General features: G+C 35.5%; 1 protein-coding gene across 10 annotated transcripts in view; it reads right to left on the bottom strand.

Annotated features, from left to right (window-relative positions):
- The window catches only part of LOC128182546 (Kv channel-interacting protein 4-like), a 116,467-nt gene that overhangs the window by 27,125 nt on the left and 63,894 nt on the right, over positions 1-25,448 (bottom strand). Inside the window, exon 1 of one of the 10 annotated variants that reach the window (XM_052851254.1) lies at positions 9,665-10,260. The exons of 8 other annotated variants lie outside the window; for them this stretch is intronic. In XM_052851254.1, coding sequence (XP_052707214.1) covers positions 9,665-9,770 — 106 coding nt within the window. In that variant the 5' untranslated portion in view covers positions 9,771-10,260. Of the gene's footprint in view, positions 1-9,664; positions 10,261-25,448 lie in introns of those variants that run through there. One more of the 10 variants, XM_052851255.1, reaches the window with a different exon arrangement.

Genomic DNA, 25,448 nt, shown 5'->3' with positions numbered 1-25,448 from the left:
ACGTTGTTTTCATGGCCTGTAGCCCATAATCTTCTCGCCTTCCTCTCGCTCTCCTCTCGTTCTTCTCGGTTTTGCCGTCTTGACGACCCGTCAAAACACTCCAATCAATGCGACGGTACTGGAGATCACAGAATTTGATTTGTCATTTAATCAAGTCTACCATATGCCAAATTCGTGTTATAAAATCGATTCCTCGTACCCTCTAAATCTGCCACTTTCTCATGCGAGGATGAAATCGGTCCTATTTCCATCGCTTCCAAATAAAAATGGCAGACCTTGTCTTGCAAAGTGTTATTTGATAAATGAGAAATGCGATTCAGAGTCTCATGATTTACGACTCTGTACCACAAGTAACAATGATCATAAACATTTCTCTGCGAACTCAAACCAAATACTGATATTATGCATGGTGAATCCAACGTCATCACAATCAAATAAAAAAGATTTCAAAATCAAAAGATTCATTATAGAAAAATTATAATGCAAGTTGGTGAGTTTGTTTGCTTGCTACCAAATTCTGATCTGAGATAATTATAATGATAAAGTGCAGCCGTTCTGAGTGAAAAAACATTCGAACTTGATTTTGAGAACCAATTATAGGCTAAATGTATTTAAGTTACTGATAAACGAGAGATAACATATCATATCAGCGTTATTTTTTCAAATTAAAAAACCTTAAAATAGTGTACAGTTGATGTATGGAACACCTGCTTTGCTTAACGCATCACGTCAAACTCTGACCATGTCAACGCAACTTTGGCTGTAATATTGTTTTTAACAGTTGAGTGTCAAAGATATTTTCAATATCATACACGTAAATATTATATGAACATTAGTGGTTTAGTATTTTTTATCATGGCAGGAAGAGCTTCCATACGTATCTCCAACGCTTACCGGGACATGATTAACATCTGATTTCTTTGGTTAGAATTAATATGTCATGCAAATCTACTCCATTGCAGCGGACATTGTAAGTTCTTTGACAGACACGTCGTTAGTTTGTTTTTTTTTTCAATTTCAGCGTCATTGCGTTTTATTAAAATTCATCAGCATGACTTAAATTGGACTCCGTGCCGACCAGTTATTTCGAGCTGATGGGCGCAAAAAAAAAACAGTTTTGGCCAGACTGTGGAAACAGCAGATCATTGTAGATATTGTATGATCAGCATCTGGTATTGATTGGATGTTTCGACCCATCAGCCTCATTAGATAGACTTACTAACGTTAGAAGACGTGAAAAATACAAGCGAAACACAGGCACACCGAGAATTAATCGTCTCCCAAAAGTGGCTGGCCTCATGAAAGCAGAAAATGAAATGGAGGAATTCATGCAATTGTTGTGTTCCAATAAAAGAAATGGCCCCGGATCGATTAATTTGGCTGTGACTGGCTGTACTAGCGCGACAGATAAAAAACCGAGATAAGGGGTGCTGTACCGGATAAACTGTCGTGATTTCAAGAATTCCAAACTGAACGGTCTCCGACAAATAATTACGTTCTAAGAGATGAGAAGTTAGAGGTGTGCTGGAATGAATGGGGAAAACACGCTTAAAAGTTAAAGTATCTGGATTCCACATAGATATTTCTAAAGATGAAACAGACTAACAGCCCATACCGGCAGTTACAGCAGTATTATCTTTTCTTGGTTATAAAGGTCTTGCCCAAAGTCTCTAGAGCACACTCGTTTGATGATAGGAATTTTAGTCAGTCACAATTTAAACACATCATTTTGAATACAATTCACATGAAATGCTCATAATAAATTATTTTAGTAGTGACTGTCTGGGTGTCTGTAGTATGTCAGATTACTTTTCGAAACCTTTTCTTATTCTACAACTGACATTAACCTAAATTTCAGCAATATGAATCTAATTTTTCTTTTAAACTTTGGTTGCCAACAAAATGTAATTAAGATAATTTCGCATGAAACTGTAAACATTGTGATAAAATAATATGAAAAGATATGGAGAACACCTTTATATTGTGACATACTTTCTCTTGACATAAACAATAAATTAGTTGGATATTTTTTCCCTCACAATGTTATGCCTAACAGGGTACAGCACAATAAGTCAAACCACAAACTATCAACCTGCAATATGCTGGTTTTTTGTTGTTGTTGTTTTTTACGTTGTACCATTTTCTCAAACGCATTTTCCGGTTAAATACTAGTACATTTAATATTTTTGAAAATTTTCAAACGCTGATTACAATTTTGATATCTCAACATACCATATACCACCTAAAACAAATCGGCAAATGTCGTCAAAGAAAGATTTGTGTACTATGGAGTATTTGAATGTTCGTACAGTAAGACTTTATTTCAATCAAGGCCTCGTTTTTCTCTTTCATTAAAAATGACGAACAGAAACATAGAAATATATAAGTATTAAAACAGTTCAGTAATTTTCTTTTTATAAAAAGATGAAAATAGTCGTTTATATCCCTTTAAGGTCTGGTGTTTATAAGTGAGACGTACTGACCGGGGCCCAAAGTGTCAGGAAACGAGGTTTCTTGTCGGTAAGCTTTTGTGATCTCCCTTTTTAATCAGCAAATGCATGGTTTCGATATAATAATATTTGCGCTATTTAACGTAAAAGACTGTCTAAGAAAAGGTAAAGTCAAATTTAGGTATTAAAAGAAAAAACCCTCATTTAATTCGTGTATTACACTGTATGAAAGTAACAAGGGATTGTGTCAAACCCATTTAAATCTATCTGTACAGTAGGGTAACTGTATGAGTAAATCAATGGGGCAATCAAAACCTCTGCTGATGTATAAAAATATATGTTTGTCAAAAGGTCAGAAACCCCGAAAGTGGAATTACTGTTGTAAATTTAACAAAATGTGATCAAACAATGAATTATAATAAATTAATAAAATAAAATTAATAACGTGAAATTTGAATGCCAAAAAATAAAACATACCTATTTTTCAGTAAATTTTCATTATTCTTAGTTTATAAGATTTGTTATAATTTATTTATTTATATGTAGAACAATAGTTTAATCTCAGATACAATGTTGTTAAATAAAAAAGATTTTAATATATAAATATTCATTGCACTGCATCTCCTCTTTTAAAGTGATTGTGATTATGATTGATTGATTGATTTCCCCCCCCCCTTTTTTTTTTTGTAGTAGACATTTTTTCTTAAACTTACATATAAAACTTGACTCATCATAGAGCTCCCCCCATGCTAAAATTTTTTTCATTTTTGTCAATTTATACATAGAAAATCGACTTACCATGGATTTGCCCCTCCACTTAAAAAAAAATAATTAATGTTTAATTTTATTTTTAATTTACGCTTAAAAATATTTGCTTATCATGTTAAAAGAACATGGTGTTGTCCCCCCCCCCCCCCCCCCCCCCGCATGTAATTAATGGAAGTGAAAATAAAGAAACCATTGAACTGCTAAAGAGCTGAAGGATTAGAATTTTCATGATTTATTTTTCTTTTTGCTTGCAAAGATTTTTTTGGATGAGGCTGTCATCCACCCACCCACCCCCTTTAAAAAAAGGCGCTGCTACGTATAACGTTACGTTTCAGGAAATTACCGTAATTATAGTGAATAAAATATTTGTGAGCATTCATCCAAATTAGTGCAATTTACAACTGTTTCCTGTATCTGATAAAATGTCCTTATTCGTCAGCTGTTCTTTATCTTAGCCTTTGCAAGATTTTAAGAGGATTTTGGTCATTTCAGCAGATTTACAATAACTTCAATTAGAGTAATTTCCCCTTATCAGTGCTTATTGTGACGTCAAAGCTGACGTTGGTTAAGTGTCGTCTTACTCTTTAAAACTCCCCTGAGAAATAAAAGTATGCGAAGTATACTGTTTTATTTACTTAAAAAGCATGATGTTCTTAAAATTACACATCTCATAAGCTTTTCAAAGGTTTTACTTTGATTCTCGGGAGAACTTGGAACGTGAGGTTGGAAACCATTGGTACTATGAATTGTGGGTCAAAATTTACTGACTTCGAAAAAATATATCTTATCAATGTGTAAACGTTTGTGACGTCACACGATTATTTTTGATTGAAAGTGTACTGAGGTGAACTTTAGAGGTAACATTGACTGTATGTCGCTTACATCGTTATTGTTTTTACTGTCTAAAGTTTTGCTGATTCTTGTGAGAGTGTGAAGTGATAAAAATTGCCATGATTACAGGGAACTACTGGGACGATTAAAACGATGCATTACTGGTCCGATTTACTGACGCCAAAAAAATCCGTTGAATGAATGTGCAACTAGTCCGAATTTTCTATTCACACACGCCTTGCCGGTAGAGCTCGCTTCGCTCCGGCGAGCTGCGCTCGCTATAATTTAATATGTTTTACGGTGCTACCGTTCTGGCGAGCGCAGCAAGAATTACACATACCTTGCATCATTGTCAACTTATAGCCTAGTTTTATTTTAGGTATCAACGAACGTCAAAGAATTTTTTATAGAGTATTGCTCTACAATAAGTATGCCAAAGGTATATAAATTATTTCGGTTGAACTCGGTGAATTGGAATAAAATATTATTTTCTTTTGTGGAAACGCCAATAAGAGACAGGGGTGGGGCTTAAGGTTTTGTAGGTAAGTCGGGTTTGATATGTATTCATTCTGGCGTTCAAACTTAATTTGCACGGGAAAGTTTAAAGTGTATGGTTGTGGTAATAAATCAGTACGTACTTGATAAGGTTCTTATTGAGTATACCAATATTATGGTAATGTGCTCTTGAGCATATATGACAAGCTGCTTGTCAAATGAAAACTTCAGAAGTTTTCAGATGTGGTTGATGTTGAATATTGCAGAATATTGATGTTGAATATTGTAGATTGTGTGGGTGTGACTTTCTGCAAGAACGCAAATGCAAAAAATAAATGATGTATTTTGTTTTTGGTGTTTATTGCTCTTGTAAAGAAACCAATTTTAATGGTTATGATACATACAGCGCAACCCCCTTCCCAGAGAGAGAGAGAGAGAGAGAGAGAGAGAGAGAGAGAGAGAGAGAGAGAGAGAGAGAGAGAGAGAGAGAGCCCGGTACCTGTCTGTAGGTGTGTAATTTCCCACTTTTAAATTTAATGGTCTGACTATTTGTAATATCTACATAATTTTTTTAAACTGTTTATTTTTTCATTTTATTCCTTTTTATTTATTTCAAAATGTCCTATAGGCCTAATTGTTTATTTCCTCCCTACTCATGCATGCACAATTAGCTTAAAAATGGATCGATATGACAGTAAGTATGGCTCTTGCTAATATATATACATAAAATCTCTATATTAAAAAAGATTAAAATCAAATCATACGTCAATGAGGCAGGTATCGCAGTCTATACTGAAATAGCTAGTACACGCATTACAGATGTTTGATCCACCTCTAAATTTATCGCGGGAAATATAGCGCGAGTGCACTGTGACGTCATCTATGACTTTGTTCGTCTTTGTTTACGTTTCTCGACTCAATACGGAGCTATGGAAGCATGTAACAAATCTTTTGAGTCTCGCCAAAGCATATGCGGTACTCAAAACGTGTCTGCAAACTTTAAGTCACTGTAAATTACGAGTTAAAAGTCGGCCATTTTTGGCATAGCACCACGGGTGAAAACATTAGAGAGCATTATGGGACGTAGACAAAAAATTTTGTTTGATGAACTGTAGGTTTAGCTCGTTCTTTTTCCCGCGCACACTGGTTCTTAGAGCTCGCTTAGCTCGCCGGCGCTGCGCGCCGGCGAGCTGCGCTCGCTATTAATTTCTAGAAAATTATATTTTAAATAGAAAACGAATCTGATGGGTGGTTTATAGACAATCCGGCTATCTAAAGATTTCACAGCTGAGCGTAGGCGGTCTCAGAGTTAGCTATGAGGTCCACGGGCCGTTTGATCTTAAACGTTTACACGAAAAAGGAGCTATAAACGTCACGAGTCTATAAAATGTTACTCAAGAAAAACCCCCGAAACCATGGTATGGCATTTCTCAAGCCAAAATCGATACAGAAGTACTTTAATGCTGATAATTATATCTCGTGAAAAAATATCCATCAAGTCTGAAAATTAATCTAACTGCATAAGCGTCTCATAAAATAATGCAAGGCCTTTCAGAAGCCCTGTGATAAACCCTTCCATTCTACTAATCTTTGCTATAAAGCTATGTTTAGATCTCGCCAGGACAGACACTAATTGCACTCAATGATGTACACAAAACACAGTTAGCTTTTTTTATTGTCAAAATAAAGCTTAAGCAGAGAATTAAATGATACTTGCTCTTCTATGTTTGCCAGCTATGTCAAAACTTGAATTAATTTTTCCCTTGGATTATGATTTTCAGCAAGAGAATGGAGCAGCTCTTTCCTTTTCATGTGTTAATAGTTACCATTTAGTTGCAAAACTTGATTATTAGCTAGAATTCAAACTATGTTATAACGCCCTGGTACAGATAACATCTGGTGTACAAAACAAGTTTACATTCTATTAACTTATTCAATCTTATATTTTATCCAATCGCAGCTTCTCGGGCCTTTCCGGCAAGCTCGGAAAAACACCTCGAATGTATTAACATTACCGGATGTTAGAATTTTATACAAAATGGAGTCGCTTCCCATTAAAATAAGTATCGGCTAGACAGCCTTGTAAGTCGCTTCTGTGTTTTATTTTAGGGTATATCATTTACTTTAATGAAGTTTAGCTTACATCTCAACAGATCGTAAAATGTGTTGTTTTCATATCAAGGTTTTTAAAAAGGGGGGTTGTCATGGACGCCTAGGTGATACATTCGGGGTGATTTTCCGAGCCTGCCGGAAAGGCCCGAGAAGTTGAGATTGATATTTTATCATCCTAGTAAATCAGTGTCTTTTTTAACTTGAATTTAAATATATCACTTCAATTATATATGCATAAGCTCCTTCGATGCTTAAGCATTGATTTTTGCCAAAAGTAAAAATGATTATAATTTAAATTTCAATAAAGCAGGCATATATCTTAATATGTAAACGGTGTGACCGTTGGACCGAGCGCAGATATAACACAGTGCAGTTTGATTTTTGTAGATCAAAATTTATTTGAACGCACTCAGTAAGATCCGCCTGGTTGCCTACTCAAATCATTAGCTAAAGTTTAAGTAAACGTCGCGTGCTCAGTCTACATTATGACGTCATGCTTCAGACGTAAAACATACACGATTTGTCTTCGGAAATAGCCGAAGAGAGTAACGTTATTCCGAACTTTTTTAAAATTTCTTCTTTCATTGTTTATCAATTTAATTCAAATAAATAACGCGGTAATAAAATCGAATACTTTATTCAGTATCTAAAAGTTCAGTTCTTGATGGTAATGTTTTTATTTTCCATCTGATAATTTGATAAGATATACATAGAACTATAGTCGTGTTTCTTGATTGAAGCACTTTTGAAACTTATCTGGTGTCCTCTTTTATTTCTTTTAATTCAAATTACCTATTATTGAAACACTAGAAAATTTTAATCGAATTTAGGGGCAATAAACATCGGATAAGTACCAGTCAATCAATGATCGAACTAACTTTTAAAAAACAAAATGGCTGCCAATATGGCGGCGCCCAGGGCTGGAAGAAAATTTTTTTGGCCTTAGTACCCCTGATTCAACTTTCATTTTTCACTGATTTTCTTATATATACGTGTTACCATTAATCCTCGCTGCGCTCGGTATAATTTGGACAGAACAACAAGATTATGAAAGATAATTCCCATGTTAAATTCAAGTACAAATAAAGACTTTGCCGATTTTATTGGAGAAGAATTAACACAGTTTAAATGCCAATGAAATTGTTTAAAACAGTATTACATTTCCAGTAATTTGATAATTTGTCTTCAATAATTTACTAAATACAGGTCACAGTTTTCCACAGGAAAAAAGCACTGATCTATTAATGGATTAAGAAAAAGGTCTTTATACAGCAGTGTGACAGAAATTAAAATTGAGGTTTTGAAACTCTTTCAGATGGTTCTCACGCCTTAGAACCGACCCTAATTCCACCATCCCGATAAAAAAAACCGAGAAAAAAGAAATGGTGACCGCTTACTCTAAAACAACGCACCACAACAGGACAAATATTTGGGCGGGATGCACTTGATTTACTTAACAAAGAAGATTTCTTTCCCCCGTCGACAAGTACGAATTAAATTCAATTCAAATTTCTTCGCCCCAGGAGTAAAGTGTTTGGACCCGATAACCAAGTGTTTTGTATTGTAAAGTATATATCGGGCCTCTGCAGGCTTCGGTATGCTGATGCTACAGATGCCCCTCTCATTGTCTATTGCCCACAGATAAATATTATCAAACAATCATCTTTAAAATCTACGTTTTCGTAAGTGCTTCCATCTTTAAGAGGTTGTTGTACTTTTAAAAACAAACTGACGCAACGGATATTAGGCAGATTCCCCTATCGAACACTCAGATAAGAGTTTGACCCGTAAATATATGAGAATAGCTTACTGGAATGCGTACTTTATATCTTTTATGCAGTAGGATATTGGCGTTTATGTTATGAATAATATATAGACTGCATAAATTTGATTTAAAAAAAAATCCTATTAATTTGTTGCTGCAATAAGATAATATGATTGATTCGACTGCTTTCTTTCATAAATGTTTCATACAAACACTAACTAGATCTTATATGTTCAGAATTTGCAGCAAGGGAGCAGCTGCATGTGAATATTCAAAACAATTTGCCCATTAACTTAATTATTGCGATTAGATGAACTTGAAAATTCTTGCAACAACATACTAGCACATTATATCTCGCTTTGAAAATAGATCCCTAATCTTGTCAAAACATATGTTTATCTCTCCAAAGCATTCCTCTAGAAAACAGAATGAATGAAATGGACAAATGGACACTGCATGGCGCTGTGTTATATGAACAGGTCCGCGCGTCTGAACAAACACAATGTGGTTACCATTTTGCGCTGGGTACATGGATGCACATTTTTGCAATAAGGTCGAGGGGGCTGATATTGTGTTAATAACTGCCGTCTGCTTCCAATCATCTTACTCTATAATTACTTGCAATATCAAAACACGACAGTGTTCTTATGCTATGTGTAGGTTTGATCCAGAGTATCCATACAGATACATGGTCTGATCTCCCCATATAAATACTTTATTTCATGTCAAGACTCCACAGGTTGGGCAGATTAATTAATCTGAAAAAAAAAATCATTTTCCTTCTTGGCTATTTTGATCTTATGGCTGCATTACGTAAATGAGAACTGACTGGAGATGTACTCAAGATCAAAACAAATCTTAAAACGTAAAAACCATGCATATATTTTTGTTATCTGAGTTATCTGGGGATGCACATTGCGATTCGATTCTCTGCAATCGATACCTGCTTAACTTGTTAGTCTGAACGGCTGACTTTGGTTTTGCATTTTGACGTCCACACAAAACTCCGGGGGCGGATTACGACACGGTAATCATCTCAGGTGTAAAATAAGCAGAGCTAGAGGACCATCCCAAGAAAGCACCTGTCCCGACTTACTCCTACTTCAACAATCAAAGCACAGCGCAATATCGAACGATTCAACGAAAGACTTTTTATGATGATTCATACTATTAATGATACCATGAGGCAATTCCAATTCAAGTTAAAAACGAAAAAAACATGTACGATAAACCATAAACTTACTTTTTTCTTTGTTAAACAGTAGATGTTTCCTGAGTGGGGGGAACAGACGATATATGATCATTCGAAACATTCGTCCGCTTTTGCTGTCACCTGTTCTTCCACACATAAGAGCGCGACGAGATCAGAGTGTCTCCATTAGAGTGACAACAGCAACAGGTAGTTTCCCCCAAAAAAATTCTAACCACAGCAGGATCACTCAGCAGTAATAGTAATTTCCCACACGACACAGTCAGATAATCAAAAATATGACTAGATACAATTCTTTTTTATGCTTTTTTTCTTAATCAATAGAATGGGACGCACTGTTTGCAGACTTCTTCATTTTCGAAGCAAACGGAATCCAGCCAATGACTTTCAAATTATAAAAACGTTCACGTCACACGGAAGACAATCCAAGGCGAAAAAGGCGGGAAATCAATTGACGTTTTTCTAGTTCTTTGAGCCTGAGCCTTACGAAGGAGCTACTGATGCAGTGTGCCACGAAGACATACTGTAATACACGTTTTGCGGGAGAGCGGCATAAGAGCCAGTGGTGTAGATATACTGTGTACGAGTTCTGCCAAATCTTCCCCCAGTCCGCTTTAGCATTAATGCCACCGTGCAGAATGGTAGAGAGACAAGTCCAGAAGGGGCTACAAAACGTTCATCCCTCATAATTAAGGCTTATTGTTTTCTGGGCTTGCTCGTATGGGGTCTGAATCAGTATGAATATTTAATCAATCGTACATTTAGACACGGTTTTTGCAACAACTTGTGAATATAATAAGAATCCATTTCCTCTCTGGAATATATACCTTTCTAATCGATGTATATTTAAAAAGTGCGTAATTAGCGAGCATTATCTAATAAGCATTGACTATTACTTTTATTATGCAATTATCCGGTGTACCATATGTACACACTCAATACACATTCAATATTTTGTATACATACCCAAGCCTATCCTACTATTACATGTGCGAACCTTATCATACTATAAAAGAAGGACAGTAATCTGTAACTTGCTAAGAATCAAAGAAAAAAACCCTGCATATTAATGGAAATCATTTATAACAAAAAGATGCAGTTGTCTTAGACACGTAAACCAAACTTGGCAAAATTATTGAAACGGGCACTTGTTGAATTCCAAGACGGAGTAACTTTAGAAGGGCAGAAAGCTCAGTGGAATATCAGAGGGCCAAATACCGGCAGTACGCTGTCGGCATACCCTTCGTCAGCATTCTACTTATTCGTGTACAATATCCATAGATCATATAATCAATGAATGCAATCATTCCCTATCGCTGCAATGAACTAACCCATCACTGAAGCAGGCTACGGCGGGACCAAAGGCCGAGTTTAACAGCGTTGTTATGTTCTGTCATGAAATCAGCGGATTTCTTATGATAATCACACGAACAAAATTGTCTAGCTCTGGTGAAATATGGGAAAGTTCTCGCTATCAAATACAAGTTCCTGGTAGCAATTAATGATGCTTAGAAAAAATGTTAAATTAATATGAAAAAATTGAATGGAATAACAGTACTCTTCATTATCATATGAATTACAGCTTTTATTATTTTTTTTCATATACGCTAGATTTAGGTGGCTTGCTGCTCAATGATTGGCAACTAGTAAGAATAATTCTCAAAATTCTTTGAAATTATCGAAATTTCCACACCACTTAAGGTGTATTGGTGAAACTTTATTAGGAAATATAAAAGCACAAAATAAATACGACCATTTAGCCTTTAGCTTGTTGATGTATGACAAATTGAGCCACTTCTCAGCTGGATAAATGTTGGCAGGAGGAGATCAATGCACCAGTCCTTGTAACTAACCAAAGAAGGCGCGGGTCCAACTGACCATGAAACTATCGATGTGCATATACTCAGTGGGTCAACCCTTCAGTATTGTAGACAATAAGTTTAATAAACTGTTGTCGGAGACCATATATTCAGAGGAAAAACCTGGTATATATATTACACAATTTTTGTTCATGATTTGATTCTGCGTAACAAGCAATAATTTTGTCATTTCTAGTCCGCAGATTTAACTTTCTGTCGTGTTGCCCGATTACATTTACATATACTGGCGAGGATCCGTAATTTCTCTACGTAATAACGTGTATTATAAGCAACTTGCAGGAAACATTGTCACTTTTTGCCGAAAACATGCTGGCTCTCGTCGTTTGATCTTTTTCTGTTAACCCCAGAATACAACATGTTAAGATACAGCACGGAATGAAATTAACATTAAATGATAATTCGAAAATTGTTTTCAACGCAGACATACTTCAACAGTGGTTGTGATTAAATCAACAGTGATTAAAGCCAACTATTTGAGATACGCATGTATAAGTTTATTCTATAGAGTTAGCTAAACCTACATCTGCACACCAACCCTAAAAGAACTGTAAGTCTTTGCGAATGATGTTTATGATTTTATGCAATACTACTGAAAAACAAAATCATTCCATAAGTACCCCTTGAAAATAGTTTTTTGCGTCCATGAAAATATCAAAAGTTTTCATGATTATAACGTCTTGGTCACACATTTATACCTTCTCTTAGTTCAGAGACAAAAAGGACCATTAATATTCAAACACTACAATTAAAGATAATCTAGCTGAAATACTGAAACTTGTAGCTCAAGGACCTTCACTCAGTTCCTGGCTCTATTTTCAAATTAGCCTTTCTGCATTCAGTGAATCTCACGAGGAAACACTTTAAGCAAACATGAACTTAAACAGAGAGTACTAGTGCTCAGTTTGCCAGAAAACATTAATAGTTCACGTCCTCTCTATCTGAATACAAATTCACAACTTATAACATCAGGCTTTCGATTGCGATTGCTGAAGCCACACTTTACCATAAAACCCTCGCAGACCACTTTTTGGATGCGACGAATTTTATACCGAATCGATCGACATTAGAAGGATTCGAGTAAACTGATCATAAAATATTTCGAGAGGTCCCTCTGGACTACCTTCAACGGGCTTTGGCAACAATGTGCTACAGGAAAAAAACATAGAGAACGTGTACAAAGTGGCCGATTTTCCGCCGAATTGGTGCTCTTTTTTGCAAAGAGATAAAACAAAGGGCTCAGTCTCCAGAATCGGGAGAAAAGCTCTATTTTTTAAAACATTCAACTTAAACTGTTAATTTTATAGGATAAGCGCACTGTAAATTAGCAAGTTTTGCGCCAATAGAACGATATTCTCTTTAATTGCAGAAGACATCTCTAAGAAAAAATCGCTTTGGTTATGTGCAGGCTGTCGTAATTTATTAGTGTTGCATAAGTTTAGAAGACATCAATTACTTAGCATATCTGCGTCGACATTCGTTTGGGAAATGACGAGTGCTTGAAAAGGTCGGCACCTATTTTATGCCAGTACAAACAAAGTATACAAGAGGCAAACAGAGCTGGAAGCTTTTTGGCAGTCGACTTTTTAAACAGCCTCCCACCTGCTATTTAAATTCAGCCCCTGGCTTACATCAAACATACAAGTGCTACTTGTGAAATTTGATGTACAAAAGAAGAATTTGACTCAGTCACATTATCTATAGGCAATTGACATGAAATATGGGAGAAGAAACACGACTCCACGAAACACACTGTGCTCATGTACATTCGTCTGACGGGCAATCGGTTTTTAGAACGCAGTTCGCAGTTCGCAGTTCGCAATTGAATAGTGAACTGCGTTCTATAGAACGCAGTTCGCAATTCAAAATTTTGTGCGATTGAATAGTGAACTGCGTTCTATAGAACGCAGTTCGCAATTCAAAATTTAGAATTCATATTTGGGGCCCGCTTGCCTTATATGCAATTGAATAGTGAACTGCGTTCTATAGAACGCAGTTCGCAATTCAAAATTTAGAATTCATATTTGGGGCCCGCTTGCCTTATATGCAATTGAATAGTGAACTGCGTTCTATAGAACGCAGTTCGCAATTCAGAATTTAGTGCGATTGAATAGTGAACTGCGTTCTATCTAGAACGCAGTTCGCAATTCAAAATTTAGAATTCATATTTGGGGCCCGCTTGCCTTATATGCAATTGAATAGTGAACTGCGTTCTATAGAACGCAGTTCGCAATTCAAAATTTTGTGCGATTGAATAGTGAACTGCGTTCTATAGAACGCAGTTCGCAATTCAAAATTTAGAATTCATATTTGGGGCCCGCTTGCCTTATATGCAATTGAATAGTGAACTGCGTTCTATAGAACGCAGTTCGCAATTCAAAATTTAGTGCGATTGAATTGTGAACTGCGTTCTATCTAGAACGCAGTTCGCAATTCAAAATTTAGAATTCATATTTGGGGCCCGCTTGTCTTATATGCAATTGAATAGTGAACTGCGTTCTATAGAACGCAGTTTGCAATTCAAAATTTAGAATTCATACTTGGTGCCCGCTTGCCTTATATGCAATTGAATAGTGAACTGCGTTCTATAGAACGCAGTTCGCAATTCAAAATTTAGATTTCATATTTGGGGCCCGCTTGCCTTATATGCAATTGAATAGTGAACTGCGTTCTATAGAACGCAGTTCGCAATTCAAAAGAGCTAGAGCCACGAAGCATCAAAATGTGCCTTAAAATTTTCACAAAACTCAAGTTTGAAACAATACAAATTGTAATTACTTATAATGTAGGGCACAATATTCTGCTTCTATGCATATGAAATTTTTTCACTTCGGCCCCACCGTTTAGCACATGCGCATCACCAAACATACTATGATCGTTAAAAATAGCTGAAAATTGTAGATTTTACTGCAGTTTTTCCCAAATTTGAATGTGGCCACACTTGAGTACCTCTTTGAAACTTTTAAAACTGAGAGATATTGCATAAGTGCTTCTGCCTGCAAAATTTCGTAGAGGTACTCAAGTATGGCCAATATGTATTTTACAAATTTTGAAAATTTTAGTATAAGAAAATAAAACAGACCACTCTATTTTAGGGAAATTATTTGCTTCCTTTTTATTGAAATAGCAGAATTTAATTAATAATGATAAAGAATTATTTCTGATTATTTACAAAATCATCATTTTATTAAATATTTGAGGAAGAAATGCACATAAACTGAACTTTAACATGTTTTATCTAGTAATTTTATACTGTGTATTCATGCTTACATCGTGCATCATCAATGACGTCATAGTTTGACGTTTGCGACGTCAGTTGAATCTGTACATGGAATGTTGAGTTCTTTCAGTATTTTGCCAATACAATTTAACAGTAAAGTCTGCATTTTTAAAAAGCATTATTTCTATGTACCACGGTATTATTCAATTGCAGTAGAATATGAGATACATGAACATTGTTAACAAACAGGGAAAAACTAAATTATGGCAAAGTTAACATTGTACGTACGTAAGTAAATATTTAAGAAATAAACAACGTTATTTAGTGAACATGGCGTTATGAATAGCAATTGCTCTGTTGGCATATTCCATGATGCGCGCTAGCGCATCATGGAAAATATGCCAGCAGAGCAGTTGCTATTCATAACGCCATGTTCACTAAACAATCGTTGTTTATTACTTATATTTGCATTTTACCACTCGCAAATACCCTGTAGTAGCCTAGACCTTGACATTTAGCTATTAGGGTGATTTAACCATGCATCGGACACAAACCTTGGATCGGACAACTTTGTTTATAAATATACAAATATATGTGCATGCGCTCATGTGTTGTTTCGTATATTCCTGAATTAGAACAAATGAACTTTATCATTATTAAGAATTTGACAGTCACATTGTCAAAGAAATAGCAATATAGACATCGTAAAATGACATCAAATACGCCATTATTGAAAATTTAGTTACGAAGATTTTACACTAAAGCATTATTTGAATGTTGTGCGTTTGATTGTGAATTAGTGAAAATGCACTCTCTGCCTAAAATAATTAGAAAGAAGTAAGTTTTGAAACAAAATTTGATTAAAATAAGTCCAAGAAATTTGAACAATTAATGTCAAGGTCATTATTGCACCATATGTTCATTTCACCATGGATCGGACAAAAATTAACCATGCATCGGACAGTTTTCACTGCATGATTTCTTCTAATAATATGGAGATTTTGTGCCCATTCCTTGTGATATACTTTAAATGTGAAGTAAAATAAGAATTTAAAAAATAATTGATACAAACATTTTTCTCAAACCACTTAAAAATCGAGTTTTACGGACACACCCTTTTTAGTCCAAAGTTCCTGTAGGAACTGGCACGATAAAGAACCCCTTATGATAAATATTCCTTTAAACAGAAGCACTAGTCTCAATTCCTATATGTAGATTTAAGGACTTACATTAAAAGAGATATGAATTGCAATTGAATAAATTAATATTTCCGAACCTTTGTATTTTTGCATTAAAACCAGAAAATGTTGTTATTTTTAATCTCTACTGCACTGCTCTAGCTGTCCGATGCTTGGTAAATATTGTCCGATCCATGGTGAAATAGTTCAACGCTTCATTAATTTGCTTTATTTTCTACATTTTTAACAATTTCACAATTTTTTCTCCAATAATTAAGCAAGGGGAAAACCTGCAACTTTTAAAACAAGTTTTATTTATATTTGGACGATATTTGATGCGTGAACAAAGGGAAAAATCCAAAGGTGTCCGATGCATGGTGAAATCACCCTACATCAAAAGTAAACATTCAGACTGCATGTAATGTATCTTTTTAATTCACATAGATTTGTTAACAGAATTAATGATATGTTTTTAATTCCTTTAAAATGTTATCAAAAACATGTTTTAATATTACATGTAAATACGTCAATTTTAATCGAGTTGGAGAAAAACACATGATGTATTGTATAGTGGTTTAAATCTATAACGTCATGGAAAAGTATATATAACGTTACACCTTTATGACGTCATAGTATACTGACAGAGCAATTGCGATTATAGAGAAATAATTGCAGCTCCTCCGTATGGGCTTACAGTGGGAAAGAACAATGGAAATGCAAATATATATTCCTATACCTTTATGTAATAATCAATAGCATGTATAAGTAGCTAGTTGTGAGTTTTTTGTCAAACGGTGAAATCCATTAAACGAAAGGAAAGATGCAAGCGATTTTTTTTTTTACACAAGTACGTGTTCCTGAATACCGCGGAAGAAAGACAGTCGACATCACGTGTAAACATGTACATATATGATAAACTTAACTTATTCCATCAAAAAACTTGATTATTTAATTCGTAAGTACAGCTGTAATTGAATATTAAGCCATCGTCCCTTGCATAAAAACATTTTGCCAATGCATATGTCTTTTCTTTATCAGCCACCTGTTGATCAGTGTTGATTCGTCGCGTGGTCAATGTATTTCCGGTGAACCGTTACATGCAGTTGCACTCCTTTCTTAAAAGTTCGATTGTGTCCGTTTCGATAAAGACGGCTTTTGGTATAAACAGCTTAGAATACATTATCAGCATGTTCACTTTATAGAAGTCTAATCCCAATTGCGATGTCTTTGTTGATAATTTGTCAAATAAAATAAAAAATCACCTAAATGTGTACATCGGTGACTTACTTTTGCCTATAAAATTCTCGATTGAAATTATCTTCGATCATTTTATGCGTATTAAATCTAATTAAAGTTTTTCTTGTATGGCATATAGAAAAATTCAGATTGCCGGGCCCTTTCTATAAAAAAAAAACAACGATGCGTACAGAGAGATTTAAATCAGTATTTGTTTCCATTCACCCCCCCCCCCTTCCCTACCCTCTGAAAAAATCGATGTACGGCCGAGTTCATTACAAATCTATATATATGATAACACAAATTCTACATGCTTGCTATTAATTCGACTTTTCAAGACAATTTTACGACAATATTTATGTGCTACTGCTCATTTTAACCTATCTCCGCTTCAAAAAAGTAAACCCACACTCTCTCTCTCTCTCTCTCTCTCTCTCTCTCTCTCTCTCTCTCTCTCTCTCTCTCTCTTGAAATATGATCTTAATTCTCAAGACATTTACGGATAGCTTATCACTTGTTACAATTCTCAAAAGACATGAATATCACTGGAAAAAATGAAATGTAAATGAATAGACGTTATGGCATTTATAAGGAATAATAAAATCATAAAAATATTTTTAAAGAAATCGCTATTCTTTTTTCATTTAATTAATGAACATTAAACCACTGCTGTAATGTCATTCCCTTGTTCAAGCAGTCAAGAATTTTACTTATGACAGTCCGATATATTACAGAGCTTCTTAATATCAGACCATTACCAGTGGTTACAATACTGTTAATCTTTAAAATTGGACTGTCTCAGGAATCAACAATGATATTCAATGGAGTGATTTAAGTACTATATATGCCTCAAACACTTCTGTATGAAAAAATATCACAGTTCTCGGCCCTATAACGGGCCTCGAAACTGCTTTCGGCATACTAGTATATCCATTACATATACACAGTCGCTAAAAGGTTTTATTTTTCACTTGAACAGTTCGTGAACGGTGAGCACCGGTGAGTGCACTCTAAACGAACGGCGAGTGCACGCTGAGCCGAATTTGGATAGTGCTTATGAACGGTGAACTGTGAGCGTAAGCAGAGCGCAATCGCAAGCGCAAAGTGAACGGTGAACGATATATGTACTTTATGTGAACGCAAGAAGAACAATTTATTTGGAGTACCCCGGGAGGTATTGTTACATTGTTTTTCGTTGGTAATCAGGAAAAAATAACAATAAACTACATGTTTGTATTGTTATAAGCCTAAATATAATATTATCTGACTAAACAATAAGTGAACACTAAACGAACGCAGTGAGCGCAAGGCGAAATCTTTATGAACGCACGGTGGGCGTTTTGTGAACGATGAGCGGGAACGGAGCGGAGCGGAGAGCTGGCGCAAGTGAACGCACGGTGAGCGCACATGAACGCACGGTGAGCCCAGGGGAAAATGGGAAAATAAAACATTTCAAAGGACTGGACCCTGGCATCTAACTGCTGTAAAGCGCTAGGATTGGGTGAAAATATCGAAACCTTGAAATAATTAAAATAATCATGTAGAATAATGTACACAGACTGTTACAGTAATGCATCAAAACTCGAGATTACATACATCTCTATTAAATTCAATTACCGTATCTCTGTCATATTTATATATTTATTTTTAATAATTTGTGATTACATTGGTAGAATTCAATGATTAATCCTCAGTCGTATACACTGCGCATCATCAGCATTACTTCATGCAGTTTCAAATTGCAGAAAAAAGAACTTTTATGACACCGACATATTCAAATGTACCGCCGTTATATTGACCGTCAGCACTGGTCCCTGTAATATTTTTTAAACTTTATTGTAAATAAGCTTTTCATGGTATTTTCATCAATAAATTTATTTTCATAAATTAATTATAATGTCTACATGATAATTTTATTTGTTTTTTGTTTATTTTATTAGTTTCAAGTCATACGTAGTTTTATCATTTCATGACGTTACTTAACAAAAATGACGTCTGTTCTACATTTTTCATCAAAACAATGCCATATTGTAAACTCCGTTAATAAAAAAGTATGATAGATATCGAAAAAAGAAAAACAGTTATGAAAACCTAAGATTCTACTCTATATTTTACCAAAATATGGGAATTTTTAATGATAGGGCAATTTTTGATGCTTCGTGGCTCTAGCTCTTTAGTGCGATTGAATAGTGAACTGCGTTCTATCTAGAACGCAGTTCGCAATTCAAAATTTAGAATTCATATTTGGGGCCCGCTTGCCTTATATGCAATTGAATAGTGAATTGCGTTCTATAGAACGCAGTTCGCAATTCAAAATTTAGAATTCATATTTGGGGCCCGCTTGCCTTATATGCAATTGAATAGTGAACTGCGTTCTATAGAACGCAGTTCGCAATTCAAAATTTAGTGCGATTGAATAGTGAACTGCGTTCTATCTAGAACGCAGTTTGCAATTCAAAATTTAGAATTCATATTTGGGGCCCGCTTGTCTTATATGCAATTGAATAGTGAACTGCGTTCTATAGAACGCAGTTTGCAATTCAAAATTTAGAATTCATACTTGGTGCCCGCTTGCCTTATATGCAATTGAATAGTGAACTGCGTTCTATAGAACGCAGTTCGCAATTCAAAATTTAGAATTCATATTTGGGGCCCGCTTGCCTTATATCCAATTGAATAGTGAACTGCGGTCTATAGAACGCAGTTCGCAATTCAAAATTTAGAATTCATACTTGGGGCCCGCTTGCCTTATATGCAATTGAATAGTGAACTGCGTTCTATAGAACGCAGTTCGCAATTCAAAATTTAGAATTCATATTTGGGGCCCGCTTGCCTTATATGCAATTGAATAGTGAACTGCGTTCTATAGAACGCAGTTCGCAATTCAAAATTTAGAATTCATATTTGGGGCCCGCTTGCCTTATATGCAATTGAATAGTGAACTGCGTTCTATAGAACGCAGTTCGCAATTCAAAATTTTGTGCGATTGAATAGTGAACTGCGTTCTATAGAACGCAGTTCGCAATTCAAAATTTAGAATTCATATTTGGGGCCCGCTTGCCTTATATGCAATTGAATAGTGAACTGCGTTCTATAGAACGCAGTTTGCAATTCAAAATTTAGAATTCATATTTGGGGCCCGCTTGCCTTATATGCAATTGAATAGTGAACTGCGTTCTATCTAGAACGCAGTTCGCAATTCAAAATTTAGAATTCATATTTGGGGCCCGAAATTTTCAGGGGCATCTACTAGTGGTATTTCACTACCACTGTTAAAATATGGTGATGCGGCTTTCTCTAGTTTTTAGCTCACCGAGACGAAGTCGAGGGGAGCTTATGCTAATCCCCCGGCGTCGGCGTCCGGACCTGGTTAAAGTTTTTGTTGCAGGTCCTCTATCTATATAAGTTATTACTTGTCCTATCTTCACCAAACTTGCATGGATGATGCATCTGGACCTACTTGTGGACTTGAAAGACTTGGATGCTGAATCTGGATCCTAAATTTCAGATGCTGAAGGAGGTTAGGGTTTTTGGAGCAGGTTAAAGTTTTTGTTGCAGGTGCCCTTTGATAGCAATATCTAAGTTACTCCTGGTCCTAACTTGACCAAACTTGCATGGATGGTGTGTCTTATGATACTGATCCACCAGGCAGACTTGAGTGCTGAATCTGAGCTATAGGTTTCGGATGCTGGAGGAGGTTAAGGTTTTAAGAGCTGGTTAAAGTTTTTGTTGCAGGTGCCCTTTGATAGCAATATCTCAGTTACTGCTGGTCCGTACTTGACCAAAATTGCATGGATGGTGTGTCTTATGATACAGATGCACAAGACAAGCTTGCATGCTGAATCTGAGCTATAGGTTTCGGATGCTGGAGGTGGTTAAGGTTTTAAGAGCTGGTTAAAGTTTTTGTTGCAGGTGCCCTCTGATGATAATATCTTATTTACTACTGGTCCTTACTTCACCAAACTTGTATGGTTGGTGCGTCTTATGATACTGATGCACCTGACAGGCTTGAATGCTGAATCTGAGCCATAGGTTTCGGATGCTGGAGGAGGTTAAGGTTTTTGGAGCTGGTTAAAGTTTTTTGAGTAGGTGCCCTCTAATGATTATATCTTAGCTACTCCTGGTCCAAACTTCATCAAACTTGTGTGGATGGTGCGTCTTATTATACTGATGCACCTGAACGGCTTGAATAATGAATCTGAGCCATAGGTTTCGGATGCTGGAGGAGGTTAAGGTTTTAAGACCTGGTCAAAGTTTTTGAAACAGGTGCCCTTTGATGATGATATCTTAGTTATTACTTGTCCTAACTTCACCAGATAGTGCGTTTTATTATATTGATGCACCTCATAGGCTTGAATGCTGAGTTTGATCCATAGGTTTCGGATGCTGGATAAGGTTAAGTTTTTTTTAACAGGTCACATGTTACATAGATATTAGTACTATTTCAAACTTGCATAGTTGATTAAACTGTAATATGAATAAATCGCAGAGGAAGCTTCAGATGCAGAGCTTGATCTCCATTATCAAGGATGATAAAAAAATATTTTAGTTATTACAGGTCCTAACTTCACCAAACTTGAATGGATGGTGTGTCTTATGATACAGATGCAAATGATAGGCATGGATGCTGAATCTCAGCCATAGGTTGCGGATGCTGGAGGTGGTTAAGGTTTTAATTGGTGGTGCCCTCTGATGATGATATTTTAGTTATAACTGGTCCTAACTTCACCAAACTTGCATGGGTGATGCGTCTTATGATACTGATGCACCTGACAGGCTTGAATGCTGAATCTGAGCCATTGGTTACGGATGCAGGATGAGGTTTAGATTTTTGGAACAGGTCACATGTTTTATAGATGATAGCTTGCAAAGTTGATTTAACTATATTATAAATGAAACGCAGAGGTTGCTTCAGATGCAGAGCCTGATCTCCATTATCAAGGATGCTAAAGAAATCTCCTACCTCACTTAAACCTGCTTGATGTGGTTGTTGTTAAATGATATAACATGATTCCTATGATGTTGTATTGTATTGTATGATATGAAACACTATTGTTTAATATGATACAATATAATATCATATGTTATATTGTAAAAAGTTATATGATACGATATGATATGTATCATTTTTTTTTATATTTTATGATATGATATTGTATCATGATAGTGTTCTGTATAGTATTGTATATAATGATACAATATTATATGATATTATATTGTATCTATAATATTGTATCATATAATATAATATGATATTGGTTTCTGTAATATACAATTATATCACATGAAATTGTATTATATGATATTGTTATATTCTATTTTATCGTATCATACGATATTGTACAATATGATATTGGTTTATATGATATATAATTGTATCATATGATACAATATGTATTATATAAATAGTGCCTGTTTGGGAGGGTAACAGTTGAAATTGACACCCCTTCAAAAAACCATTGTCAACCGACGCGAAGCGGAGGTTGACAATGGTTTTCAAGGGGTGTCAATTTCAACTGTTATCCTCCCAAACAGGCACTATTTATTTTGTTATACTGAATGTCTTAATTTTGAATAAAACCTAACTGCTTTTACCTAGGAATAACGTGAATTCTACGGCGAACCGTACGCGCATAATTTTCGCGCATGTAACAATTTTTAATGTTACCCGTTGGTAAGTGCGTTGCTAACGCTGAGGGTAATAGAACGGATTATGAACTGCGTCTAAACAAACAAATGGCATTAATATTAAAAGATGTGAAGTTCCTTCTGCGCTCGCCCCAACAGTCGCACTGTAAACATATTATTAAGAAATGACTTTGAAAACTACTTTAAGAAAACTACCTTTAGGTGGTATGGGACACCTGACGATATCAATTAAGAATAAAGTACATTATATTGAAATGTTTTCACCGGTTTAGAATTTTCAAATTTTACAATATTTAATCAAAAAAATAGATTTTAAAAATATTTTGAGAGGTGAAAATTGTAAAAACCTCATAATAAAAATACACATACCTGTGAAAGAAGTGCAATTGACATAGTTAAAAGGGATATTTTCCAAGATAATTTCATTGACTCATTATCATCTTTCACTCAGAAAAATTCACAGGAAGGAAAACCGATTCCTTACGGAGATTTATAACGGGGAATGTTTACATCTTTTCTCCATTCGGAATACACTCGGAATACATCGCGCAATTTTACAACGTTATCATCCGGGCTTGCTGCAACGACATCACATTTTTTAGCATTGTATTGAAACCTGATCAGCTAACAGGGGCGTTTCGAATGAAATATCTTGGAAATTTTGCATACTTTTGAATGAACATCGTTTAAACTCTGAGGTATTTATAGATATCATGCAATTAAGCAAAATGAGAATCCAAGATATCTTGGGACAGAGTATAATAGCTTTCGATTGCTATAGGAAAAACCTTGAAATTTTCATATTTTTTTCATTTTTTAGGTCCCAGCCTAATGTAGTACAAACCTCTTACTTTCACAGGAGTTTTCTTAATGCACATTTTGTCTTTCCAACAAGTTTGTCTTCGGTTAGGCTTACAGTAAACAAAGGCTTTGAAATGAATGCCCGTCGTCGATTTACTATACAAAATCACGAATGTATGCTGACCCCTACCATGTTTAAAAGCTTCGTGCTTTTTATATACAATAAATTCAGCGCTAAAACTTGTTAATTATTATGGAATAGATATCAATAGATAATGTTAGGGGAAAAATATGCTTCATTTGAATCTTTATTTTTTTCACTTTTTACCGGGGCCCATAGGTATTCTACATTTTGAATTGGGAACTGCGTTCTAGATAGAACGCAGTTCACTTTTCAATTGTATATTAGCCCGATTCTTAAAAACTAGAGATAGCTGCATCACCGTATGTTCACAGTGGTAGTGAAATACCACTAGTAGATGCCCCTGAAAATTTCGGGCCCCAAATATGAATTCTAAATTTTGAATTGCGAACTGCGTTCTATAGAACGCAGTTCACTATTCAATTGCATATAAGGCAAGCGGGCCCCAAATATGAATTCTAAATTTTGAATTGCGAACTGCGTTCTATAGAACGCAGTTCACTATTCAATTGCATATAAGGCAAGCGGGCCCCAAATATGAATTCTAAATTTTGAATTGCGAACTGCGTTCTATAGAACGCAGTTCACTATTCAATTGCATATAAGTCAAGCGGGCCCCATATATGAATTCTAAATTTTGAATTGCGAACTGCGTTCTAGATAGAACGCAGTTCACTATTCAATTGCATATAAGTCAAGCGGGCCCCAAATATGAATTCTAAATTTTGAATTGCGAACTGCGTTCTATAGAACGCAGTTCACTATTCAATTGCATATAAGGCAATCGGGCCCCAAATATGAATTCTAAATTTTGAATTGCGAACTGCGTTCTAGATAGAACGCAGTTCACTATTCAATTGCATATAAGGCAAGCGGGCCCCAAGTATGAATTCTAAATTTTGAATTGCGAACTGCGTTCTGTAGAACGCAGTTCACTATTCAATTGCATGTAAGGCAAGCGGGCCCCAAATATGAATTCTAAATTTTGAATTGCAAACTGCGTTCTAGATAGAACGCAGTTCACTATTCAATCGCACTAAATTTTGAATTGCGAACTGCGTTCTATAGAACGCAGTTCACTATTCAATTGCATATAAGTCAAGCGGGCCCCAAATATGAATTCTAAATTTTGAATTGCGAACTGTGTTCTATAGAACGCAGTTCACTATTCAATTGCATATAAGGCAAGTGGGCCCCAAATATGAATTCTAAATTTTGAATTGCGAACTGCGTTCTATAGAACGCAGTTCACTATTCAATTGCATATAAGTCAAGCGGGCCCCAAATATGAATTCTAAATTTTGAATTGCGAACTGCGTTCTATAGAACGCAGTTCACTATTCAATTGCATATAAGGCAAGCGGGCCCCAAATATGAATTCTAAATTTTGAATTGCGAACTGCGTTCTATAGAACGCAGTTCACTATTCAATTGCATATAAGTCAATCGGGCCCCAAATATGAATTCTAAATTTTGAATTGCGAACTGCGTTCTATAGAACGCAGTTCACTATTCAATTGCATATAAGTCAAGCGGGCCCCAAATATGAATTCTAAATTTTGAATTGCGAACTGCGTTCTATAGAACGCAGTTCACTATTCAATCGCACAAAATTTTGAATTGCGAACTGCGCTCTATAGAACGCAGTTCACTATTCAATTGCGAACTGCGAACTGCGAACTGCGTTCTAAAAACCGATTGCCCATTTGACGTG

Source organism: Crassostrea angulata, chromosome 4, assembly GCF_025612915.1.
Source record: "Crassostrea angulata isolate pt1a10 chromosome 4, ASM2561291v2, whole genome shotgun sequence".
Lineage (NCBI taxonomy): Eukaryota > Metazoa > Mollusca > Bivalvia > Ostreida > Ostreidae > Magallana > Magallana angulata.
Note: the sequence above shows the minus strand (reverse complement) of the source record. Positions and strands in the feature narration are given on the sequence as shown.